This window comes from Panthera leo, chromosome B4, assembly GCF_018350215.1.
Source record: "Panthera leo isolate Ple1 chromosome B4, P.leo_Ple1_pat1.1, whole genome shotgun sequence".
Taxonomy (NCBI): domain Eukaryota; kingdom Metazoa; phylum Chordata; class Mammalia; order Carnivora; family Felidae; genus Panthera; species Panthera leo.
Window position 1 is genome coordinate 6,672,174 of NC_056685.1, and position 12,040 is coordinate 6,684,213.

The following is a 12,040-nucleotide window of genomic DNA, read 5'->3' on the forward strand; positions in this document are numbered from 1 at the left end:
CTTAAATGAATTACCTGAGGGGGGTTAAAACCGATCCAAACCTACAGAAGGGATCGTCCATCCTGAAAAGCAGATTGAAAATTAATTAATTACTCACCCTGAAATTAAGATTGGACCCTTAATTAAGTCACTGCCAGGCCAGAACTAGAATTCAGCCCCCAGAGTCCTGGTTGACTGCTTGACCCATGATGTCACTACCTCCTCACCTGAGAGTTCTTCTATCTGTTACAACAATTAACTATGAAATGATAAAAAGAAAGAATTCATCAGAATGTCTGTGCTCTGTTTCACTGTATTCCTGGCTTGAAAATAAAGCTCTTTTTGTCTATTACAATGAGTAAATGTATTCAGTTCTACTCTGATGGGCTCAATTATTCAACTCAAAACTTGAGGAAACTCTGCAAGCAAAACCGAATTTACCTTGAATTTTCTTACTGTATTTTTTCTGGTTTAACCATACTTTCTCACATGTGGAAGACGGGCATGAGAAGGTGATAAAATCCTCATTAAAAATTGTATTAATTAATCAGCCACTCTGGACTGATTTAAAAGTCTTATTAGCTGCTTGTTGAACATCATTCATAGCAAATCACTGCTTAAATAAAGTGTTAACGACAACTGTTGTGAGTAATAAATCATCCTTTCTAGAGGACAATTTGATAATGTAGATCAAAAGCTTGAAAAATATGCCTAGACTTTATGAGTATCTTTTTTTTAACAGCTCTACAATGTGTAATTTACAAATATAACTCATTCACTTAAAGTGTACGGGTTAGTTTTTTTTTTAGTATATTCAGAGTTGTACATCCATCACCACCATCAATTTAGAACATTTTTATTATGCCAAAAAGAAACCCTGCACCCCTTAGGTGTCACCTCCCAACCACTAATCTACTTGGTCCCTGTGGGCTTGCCCATTCTGGACGTTTCACAGGAATGGACTCATACGATACACAGTCTTTTATGACTGGCTTTTTTCACTTAGCGTCATCTTTTCAAGGTCATCCCTGTTTTCTTTTAATTTTTTTAATGTTTTATTTATTTTTGAAAGAGAGAAAGGGAGAGACACACAGAGTACAAGTTGGGGAGGGGCAGACAGGGAGACACAGAATCCAAAGCAGGCTCCAGGCTCTGAGCTGTCAACACAGAGCCCGACGCTGGCTCAAACTCACAAGAGATCATGACCTGAGTTGAAGTTGGACGCCCAATCGACTGGGCCACCCAGGTGCCCTGAGGCCATCCCTGTTGTAGCATTTATCAGTACTTCATTCCTTTTTTGTGTCCAGATAATATTCCTTTCTATAGATAGACCACATTTTGTGTATCTGTTCGCCAGGTGATAGACATTCAGGTTATTTCCACTTTTTGGCTATTGTGAATAATGCTAAATTTACATAAACATTCACATGCAAGTCTTTGTGTTGGACATAGATATCCAGGAGGGGAGTGCCTGAGCCATATGGTAAATTTAAGTTTGACTTTTCGAGAAATTGCCAAACTGTTTTCCAAAGTGTCTGCAACATTTTTACATTCACACCAGTAGGCATGTTTTTTGATTTAGAAACCCTACTTAACAGAAAAGTCCCATGACAGAAAACAAATAACAGAAAAAAAATAAGAAAATTCTTTGCAACTTTTAAAACAATTGCTAATAATTAGAAATAGCCTAAAATAGTCTTAAAAAGAGGTCTGGTTAAGTATATTATGGTACACAGATCAATTAGAATACAGCTACAGAAAATAATGATGTGTATCCATACATCAATAAATGTTCATTTTACTGAATCTTTATCTGCAGAAGTACTGCGTTTCCTTGGTCCCTGTGGGAAGACAGGGCCATGTGACGAGCTATTGACAAGAAGTTACGAATGTAAGTAACATTTGTCACTTCTGGGTTAAGTGATTTAATTACAGTGGACCATCCTACAGAACTGCTTTTTCTTTCTGGCACAGTAATCAGCAGTGTTGGAAATGGTAGTGGCCCCATCGAGCCCAAGTTCCCAGTGGCCCCCACCAACCCAGGACAGACGAGCTGTACAAGCAAGGAATAAATGTTTGGTATCTAAGACACTGAGATTTTTAAGACATCGTCACCACACAGTGACCTAGCCTATCCTGATTAATAAATCCATGACACGTTTTAAGTGATTAAATCTGGTAACAAAACATCACATCTAACATGATCTCGTTGTGTGTAAGTCACGTGTTTGTATGTGTAGAATGTATACCGAAATGTAATGGCTGTTACCTGTGGGTGGCTGAACTCTTTTTCTTTACACTTCCCCGTATTATCTCCCATTTTGACAAATTCACGTTTTACTTCCGAAACAGGAAAAAGAAAAAAAAAGCAATAAAGATATTTCCATTTAGGAAACTAAAGTCATAACAGTAACTGTTTTAATCCCTATCCTCTCCTGATCTCCCCTGAAAAAAACAAATATATATATGTGTATATGCTATTATAAATTATCATTATAAGCCATTATAGAGCCTCCTACTCTACAGAGCATGGAACAGAAGAAATACCACAGGATTTAGGTTGACACCCACCACCCTGACTCCAAATGAGAACCAAAGAATTAGTAGGGTGATACTGATTTCTCTTTCTACAATGAGGGGTGATGTCTGAGCCACTCTCCAAGGGAAGCTTTCTGGGCAAGGTCTCCACCAGCTCTGCAGGTTCATCTCAGGTCTTTCCCTTCCTCAAACTGTGGAATAGGCTGGGGACCGCTTAACATAGCGCCGGTCAGAGGGAAAGCCCAGCCCCTCCCAGGTATTATGATCTGTGATTGATCTAAAGTATTTTCTTTGAAGTTCCCTCCTCTGTAAAATAAGTTCTCCAAGAAAATAAACAAGCTTTAAGGAGAACAAGAGAAGTTGGTTTTTCATTTTTGAGATGACTATCTTATGTCTCAGGGGATCGCTATGGCAACACTTCAGTCCAAGTTTAAACGAGATTGAACCAGAATCAAAACTTCTCGGTACAGACAGACTCCTGGTGCCAGCTAGGATCGGCTCTGGAAATCACACCAATGTCATCAGCATTGTTTTTAGTTAGGGATTCCTGATCCCTCTTATTGTTCAAGTGCTTCCCTGGGAGTGGGGTTCAAGAACAGATATGTAACTGACTCCAGCTCACTGTCAAGGGCTGCCACGAACAGTAATCTCAAGAGCTTGGGGCTCCAAACCATAGACTTGCCAGAGAGCTCCAAAAAGATTCTTTGCTCCTACGGAGCTGAGCTTCCTTCTCAAGCATCAGAACAGAAGATTTCCAGGCCACAATATTTACTGAGAAACCTAAGCCAGGATCCTTGCCATCGAGGACCATACCATATAACTTGAAAGAAAGAACTGTGCTCATGACAACTTAACAGACAGGGTCGTTTTTGTAAGTTACAAAGGAAATGGAAAAAAGTAGAGTTTGCTAGGCTGCAAGTAACGATGAGAAGCTTTACGATGGAGGTACGGTTGAACCAGCCAGGTAGGGGTTTGGGGAGTGGACGAAAGGACAGGAGAAATGGACGGAGAATCAGGTTCAACAGGAACTATGCTGAGAAACAGCTTCAGAGATCCACCACGGCCTCTCTAATATGTATGGACCAAGCAGCACTCACTGCCAGGAGGTGGGGGTAGGTGAAGATTTCCTTTGTGCAAAGAATATAGTACTAACAGTCACGGCTCTGGAGTCTAGAATCCCCCATCTACGTCATCAGTTAGCCTAGCTCTAGGTAAGATGACAGGCACAGCTTAAATGTTCATAATTTGACTAAGGACTGTATTTGTTCCCCAAGATTTATCACAGTGTTGGATCACGATTAGAAGAGAAGAGAAACACCCTTAGAGCATTCCAAGAAGTCCATAAATGGGAAGAGCATGGGAGGAGAGGAAAACGCAAAACCCAATTCTAACCAGGGTGAAAGACACTCAATATGTAGAACACAGACGTTCCCTCTTGGCATGGATGTTTTAATGACCCAGGATGACTGAAGAGAGACGTGAAGACAGAGTTCATTCCCTCTACTCTTCCATTGGAGCTCTATCCCTGGGTCTGTGACCCCAGGTCCCGTAACAGATCCAAAGGACACTGCATTTGGGCTAACCTCAGCCACACCGCCATCAAGGGACTGAAGTCGTGAGTTCCTACAGGGCTCTGTGCTAGGAACCGACCTACCAGGTGGCCCGCGTCCCCTGAGGATGTCTGCAATCCTGAAACCAAGATCCAGGAACTCAGAAGTCAGTGCCTCAGAGATCTGTTACAGGGCCTGAAACAAAACGTAGTTGGAAAGGCATTGGAGTCATCTATCACCTGGGCTGAGAACAATTCGTGTAGGTAACTCTGAATGACTCACACAGAAGTTTTACTCCTTCGGAGTGATGTTGCTACAGGCTGCTCAGCTATTTGCAATTCAGGATGCCTATAACCCCAGCCGTGGAAGAAGAAACTTTAGTTTGGGGTTACAACTCCAAACCATTTCCAGGTAGGTTTAAAAAAAAAAAAACAAAACCGGCCACTGGCCTTAGGCAAGTCACTGTTTCTTTTCTTCACCTGTGAAAAACAAGGGAAATGGACTTTGCCTCTAGGAAAATAAGGAGGGGATTCAGGAGCCCCCCCCACCACAAAAAGCTCAGGTCTCCATCCACGGCCCCACCTTCTTAAATGGAGCCAGTCCCTCGTTAGCAACAGAGAACTTGCTGGGGTCTCCGAACCAAACCCTGGAAACACGGGAGGCCAGATCGCTTTCTGTGGAGCATCCAAGGTTTGGGAAGAGTGCTGGTTAGGAAAATGACCCGGTTCTCTATACATCCCTATCCTCCCTCCCCCTCCCACTCAAGAAAACGAGAGCTGGCTGGTTCGGGAGCAAGTACATCTCTGGACTCTCTCCCACAATAACCTCCTTCCGGTTCAGCGTGACGACTCCAATTCTCCAATCACACCCGTGCACATAAAGGAGACGGTACCGAGTGGCCTGGAGCTCACAAAATCTTTTACGGACTTTACTTGTTAAAGAGTTAAGTACAAAAACAGGAACAAAAAAATTTGTCGTCTCGATTCTTGATTTGTGTTTCTGAATGCAAAGGTTTGGTTGCTAGCGACAGATTATAAAAAATTAACACTCCCAGAAATTCTCAGTTCGGGGGATCAGAGCATCCCCACACTCGATGTGGTCACCACAAGCCTATACTCAACACCATCCCTATTCCAGGAGCCACAAATAAAAATCACATCGAAACAAATTCCATTAGGTTATAAGTATGAAAGTGGCTTTGCCTTTGGAGGAGTCCTTGAAAGCCTGGCTTTGGCACTCAGCACACCTGGGTTCTACCCCGGGCTCTGCACGTATCCCTTGGGTATGTCACTTCCTCTGGGCGGATTCCCATGGTTCTCCTGGAAAGTACGCACACGGAGACTTTCCTTGCGGTGGTAAGTCAGAGATTCAACCAGGCCGTCCAAAGACAATAAAAGTAGCTCATTTTACTTTAGTGCTTACTGAATGCATGCACTTTGCCTGGATTAACCCACTTAATCCTCACAATAATCATAAGAGCAGAAGTGGGTTTATTATTTTACTATTACTTAGAGGCTAGTAAAACGTAAGCTTCAGAACCTCTCGCTTGTACAGTCTCTTAACTATGGGAGACACCCGCGGCGTTTGCCAGCCTATAAAAGTGAGGCATTTGTTGTGATTTATCATCCTAAATAAATGTTCACTTTAGCACCTAATTTGGTGGTCATAATTTGACATACTTTTTCTTTAAGAGAGCCCTGCCAGTTATGTAAACTTTATTTACCTCTAAAAATGTAAAACTTTAATTGCAGATGAGAGTAATGATCCTTTTTGGCAGATGATGAAACTGAGATCCAGAAAGGTTAAGTCACTTGCCCAAGTACACACAGCCACTTAGTGCTGGGAATGCACATTCGAACCCAGGCGGTCTGGCTCGCAGTGCTCTTACCCATATCCTTTACTGCTTCTTATTATTTTTACACAGAGCCACTAGCAAACTCTCTGGGACATTTTGAACATGCAACAATTAGTCGCTTTCATTATTTTGTACATGAAAAACTGCTTTTGTAATAAGAGGAATACAGCCCTATCCTGATTTAAAGAAGCCATATCAGTTTGAAACTTGGGAAACAGATACATCTGTAACAGGCTGACTTTATACAAGAGACTTCCTTTTTAACATTAATTTCCTGGAAGGTTCTTTTAAAGCAGTATTATTGTAAGTATGGTCCGAGGATCATCTGTATCAGGATCCCCTGAGCCCCACCCCAAACCTAATGGATCTAAATGGATGGGAGTGGGGGCTCAGGAGTCTGCGCAGTTAATGAGCTCCTTTTTAAAATTTTTTTTTTCAACGTTTTTTTTTTTTATTTATTTTTGGGACAGAGAGAGACAGAGCATGAACGGGGGAGGGGCAGAGAGAGAGGGAGACACAGAATCGGAAACAGGCTCGAGGCTCCGAGCCATCAGCCCAGAGCCTGACGCGGGGCTCAAACTCACGGACCGCGAGATCGTGACCTGGCTGAAGTCGGACGCTTAACCGACTGCGCCACCCGGGCGCCCCTCGGTTAATGAGCTCCTGAGCGTCGACTGCGCCACCCGGGCGCCCCTCGGTTAATGAGCTCCTGAGCGTCTATTTGCACACCAGCGTTTGAAGACCACTGCTGATAGCCCTCCCCCGCTATGGGTAACAAATGGGGCAGAGGGCCCGAGGGGAGAAAGGAGCTTGAATTTAAGGTGTCATTAGTGATATTGACAAATGAAGGTAAATAACAAGTAGCAGTTGCAATGCAAGCCAAGGGGTCATGTTCATGTAAGTTGAAATTTACATAAAATTCACATATTCATTTACATTTAACAATTAAGTTTGTATGTAACTTTGAAGACCATAATTATGGAGAATAAGCACCAACTACACGCCTACGTGCTGTTGTTTTAAGTATATTAATTCTTTCAATCTTCAAACTCCTTTTAATTAAGTAATTTCATCATTCTCACTCTCGAGATGGGTAAAGAGAGACTCCCAGACAGACAGTAAGTAACTCTCCAGTACCTGCAGAGCCAGGATTTGGACCCAGGAAATCTGGTTCTGGAGCTTGTGTTCTTAAATCCCACATCACTCACACACACACACACACACACACACACACACACACACACACACCTTTTAATAGAGATAAAAAGGTAAAATTGCAAACTTTCATAGAACTTCGCATCTTGCAGTTTCTGTCTGAGTTAGTCATTTTCAAGATGAATAAATAGTGCTGTGGTTTGAGGCAGCAAGAATCCCTAAAAGGGGCCAAAGCCATGTCACTCTGTGCAGGAAAAGTCTAGACTGCTAAGCCCACTTGCTCTGGCAGATGCAGGCACTTTCATCACTCCTCCTAACTCATAAATATAATCCTTGTTTCAATTTCTCCCACACTTTCCTCCCTCCACCCCCCCCCCACAAAAGTTTCAAGCTCTTTACCCCAAATTCCTTCCCTCTGAGCTTCAGCCGTCCAAGCCCAGCAGCAGGAGCTAATGTAAATGCGGACACCAGGCCAGTCACTTGAGGCGTATTAACTGTGCAATCTTTTACACCCTAGTAGTGCCCACATTTTAAAGAATTGGAAGTTGAAGCCCCCAGTGACTTGCCCAGGATCACAGAGCTGGCAAGTGACAGGACCAGGAATCAAACCCAGGCAGCCTGACACCAAGCCCGTGCCCTTAACCACTTTGCTAACACGTCTACCATTTATTGAGTGCCCACTGCATACCAGCTCCTTTGCACAAACTAGCCGCTGAATCCTTACAAGCATACTCGAGGTGTATTCTCTGCTGCGACCAAGCAGAAAGCAAGGCCCAGAAAGATTACACAGCCTGTCCAGGCCACACAACTGTAAACGGCTAAGTGAAGGCCAGATTTTCTTTTCTGGATCCAAAGCCTGCACTTTCCCCACTCTACCTCTTCCCCTCCTGGAATTTTTACTGGTTCCTCCTCCTGACAAGCCTACAAGAGAAGGATCGCCTAGTTTATTTTGCAGAAATCACATCCACGTGCAGACTCAACCAGAGAGTAACCACCTTCCAGATCTGCTCTTCAAACCACAGTGCTGGAAAAGGAAGAGGACAAGTAAGCCTACTTATCTCCTGTTCCCATCGTGTGAAACACGCTTTAAGCTACACAATTTTAAAATAATTTAAATGAGGCGTGTGTGAACAGCACCCAGAGATGCAGGTAAGCACTGCCTGCTTTAACTGGGGCACAGCCACTTCCCCCATGAGGTCTTCAGGCTGACATCTGTCTCAGCTCGTCGTATGTTTTTCAATAGGCTTTGCTGTTCCTCAGACATGGCACTGAGCGTTCATACATGTAGGACTTAACCACCTGTGAGGTTAGGCCTTTTAAAACATGAACTCCTGGCAGACGCACAGAATATTAACTAGGGGAAGTGAGCCTTGGGTTCTGGTCCTCCCCGTCAGGCCACCTTTAAACGGCTAACCCACTGATAGGAACCTGATGGGAAACGTGTTACCCTGGCTTTCAGATGGGGAAAGTGGAGGGTTCTGGGAGTTTGGAATTTCTCCTAGATTGTGCTTTTTCCCTGAACAATTCGGAACGACGGTAGTTAACACACTACCCCCTACATGCATCTTGAGGAAGAAACTTTGCAATTAACTGGGGGCTCTCTCCCAACAACGAACGTCACGCAACAAACTAGGAGAAATCCGCGCAGATAACGGGAGCCAAGATCTGGTTGTGCAGGACTTTCAAGTCCCAGACACAATTCTGCAGGAAGTTCACCCTCCGGGCGATCGCCAAGAGTGACCAATAGAGGGGGAAGCGCAGGAGAAGACTGGGGAACGGAGAGCAGAAGGGGGTACGATGTGACAGGAGGTGGAGGTGACCCCTCCTTCCTCGCGTCCAGGACCCATCCGAGGGCGTCTGTCCAACAGCCACGCGCCACGAGAAGCCGGTGGGAAGGGACGGCAGCCCGCGCCCGGAGCCATCCCTAGGTCCTCCCACCTCTACTTACTTGCTCCGAAGTGTCATCCCGGGGCCAGGCCTCTCCCAGCGACCCCGCGCAGAGCGGCAGCCCCAAGCACAGCCCCAGCAGCAGGAGCATGGCGGGGGCTAAGGCGCGGCGGCAGGGACCAGGCGGGACGCGCTCAAGGGACCGCTCCCGGGCTCGGCGGCTGCAGAGGCGCTCGGCCCCGCCTCCGCGCCCCCTCCGGGCCCCGCCCCCCACGCGCCCCGCCCCCGGCCCGCCCCGCGCGGATCCCGGTCCCGGTCGGGTCTCCACCGCCCCAGGGAGGAGGCCCCCGCAGGCCAGCCTCACCGCGAGCCAGCTCGCCCCCCGGTCCCCTCCGCGGCCCGCCCTTCAGCTCCGCCCTCCTCGCCCCGTCTCCCTCGGTCGCCTTCTGCCGCCACCTTCAGGGCTTATGACACCTGCCACCCCATCCCCAAATCTTTCTCTCCAGCAAGGTGTGAAATGCTTCTTCCTGGACTAGCTAAAATTCCTGTCGCAGGAGGATACGGGAGTAGCCAGCCTGGCCCTCAGTATACTGCCCACCGCCCCCCCACCCCCTGCTCTATATACCAATACCCCCCATCTGTTAAATATACTCCCTCCCCTGCTCTATATACTACCACAACCACTCCCTACCTGCTAGCATGAAGCCAACATGAGACCTTCTGACTTCTGCCCAGAGAATGGCATATGCCCCTTGGCATCCTGCACTGATGCATAAAAGCCAAATTAAGGGACTGCTAATTAGTCGTCTGATGCAGAGAGTACTAGCAATGTTGTCCTCTTTTATGCAGTTCTGGCGTAAGGGGGCAGAAAAGGAGAGGCCAGAACTGGCCCTGTGTAGTAGTCTCTCTAAATTTTTGGTTATTAATCATGAAAATAAATATCATTGTGTATGTCAGTGACAAACGGTGATAATTCCTTTCCGCTCTAGGAAGAATTACCTGTCAACCACCCACACGCAGGCTTGATAGCCTGGGCACCAAGTTTTTATCTGGTAAACACACACTGTAGCTAGAGCTGCTCGTTTATTTCAACTTTCAAAAGACAATCACTTCCAAAACGTTTTCTCTGTCTCTGTTAAGAACTGCATCCAAGTCCATGAGCTGAATGATACTGAGAGGCTGGCAACAACCTCAGTGGCTAAGAACTGGGAAATGGCTAACTCAAATAATGGAACATCCATCCTATGGAATCTTATACAGCCAGTAAATAGTAATCACAAAGTCTGTGGAAACAGGAAAAAAGCAAACAAACAAACAAACAAAAAAAAGGTTTACAGTATAATGTAAAGGAAAAACTCAACAGTATGGTTATAATTAGGTAAAAATACGGATTCATACACATAAGAACTAGGAAAAAAAACATGAAAAACGAAAAGAATGGGTGGTTAGTTTATGGTGATACCTCTTCTTAAAATACTTTACCTACTCTTTTTTTTAATTTTTTTTTATGTTTATTTATTTTTGAGACAGAGAATGAACGGGGGAGGGTCAGAGAGAGAGGGAGACACAGAATCTGAAACAGGCTCCAGGCTCTGAGCTGTCAGCACAGAGCCCGATGCAGGGCTCGAACTCACAGACTGTGAGATCATGACCTGAGCCGAAATCGGATGCCCAAACGAATGAGCCACCCAAGCACCCCTACTTTATCTACTCTTATTGAAATGCTCTTTGCTCAACAAAGACATTAGGAGAAGGGAAAAAAACGTGTTGCCATTGTAAAACAAAGGAAAATCATTGGCATTAGCAGCTAATCATTTCTAAGCCTAACCACTGGCGCAGTAAAATACACACAACCAACAAGAAGCAACAGCAGCCAGCCCAGCAAGGTTTTACAACAAAACCACTAGTAAACAAGAACTCTGAAGAAGGGTCAAAGCATTTTTATTTTTAGTTCTTTAACACAATCTACCAGTGAGGTTGCCAATGTACCCTGTACCCAGGCTGACTCGGAAACCTCGCAGCATACAAATTATGTGCACGCCCTCCCCTCGTTTCTAACTAAGGAGGACAGTCCCGGATCTTCTGGAATCAAAGCTTGCCTATTCCCCACTCCCCTCCCAGAAGAAAAATACCTACTATATAAACTGAAGTTGAATTGGGACAGAGCCGCGTTTCTTTTTAATTTTTTTTAATATGAAATTTATTGTCGAATTGGTGTCCATACAACACCCAGTGCTCATCCCAAAAGGTGCCCTCCTCAATACCCATCACCCACCCTCCTCGCCCTCCCACCCCCCATCAACCCTCAGTGTGTTCTCAGTTTTTCAGAGTCTCTTATGGTTTGGCTCTCTCCCTTTTTTTTTTCCCTTCCCCTCCCCCATGGTTTTCTGTTAAGTTTCTCAGGATCCACATAAGAGTGAAAACATATGGTATCTGTCCTTCTCTGTAGGACTTATTTCACTTAGCATCACACTCTCCAGTTCCATCCACGTTGCTACGAAAGACCAGATTTCATTCTTTCTCATTGCCACGTAGTATTCCATTGTGTATATAAACCACAGTTTCTTTATCATCAGTGGATGGACATTTAGGCTCTTTCCATAATTTAAGAACCACATTTTTTGAAAGGGGACAATAGCTACTATTATTTCGATCCTCCAACAGAACTGGGACCACATCTTTGTCTTCCCCTTCCTTTATCCCCTCTCCATCTTTTCCACATTTGTCCCAACTGGTCTCTGCAAAGGTCCAACGTCAAGAAAAATGACTTTCACTTTCTTCATCTTGTGGGACTCTCCAATTGTCCTGCAGGCCCTGGTTCTGCTGCATGGTCATGTTTAGTTCAAGGACAGCTCTACCAGCTGGATCAGAAATTCCTGGGGGAAAAGCATCTTCCACAACTTCTAGCACCGGGCTAAATACATGGTTAGCACTTGGTGAACATTCGATGAGGGACATTAGGAGATGGGAGGCTGCGGGGTGGGAGCCCCAGCTGGCTGTGCAGGAAAGAAGGCTGGGCTAGCATCCCAACGTAGCCACTATCCAGCTACATGACTTGGGAGACTTTCAGAAATTC

The 12,040-nt window shown here is 45.1% G+C and overlaps 1 protein-coding gene across 1 annotated transcript in view; it reads right to left on the minus strand.

Annotated features, from left to right (window-relative positions):
* The window catches only part of ITIH5 (inter-alpha-trypsin inhibitor heavy chain 5), a 79,539-nt gene extending 70,359 nt beyond the window's left edge, over window positions 1–9,180 (minus strand). The window contains 1 exon segment of the mRNA XM_042944819.1: window positions 9,026–9,180. Coding sequence (XP_042800753.1) covers window positions 9,026–9,115 — 90 coding nt within the window. The 5' untranslated portion in view covers window positions 9,116–9,180.
* Window positions 9,181–12,040: the final 2,860 nt, after the last annotated feature.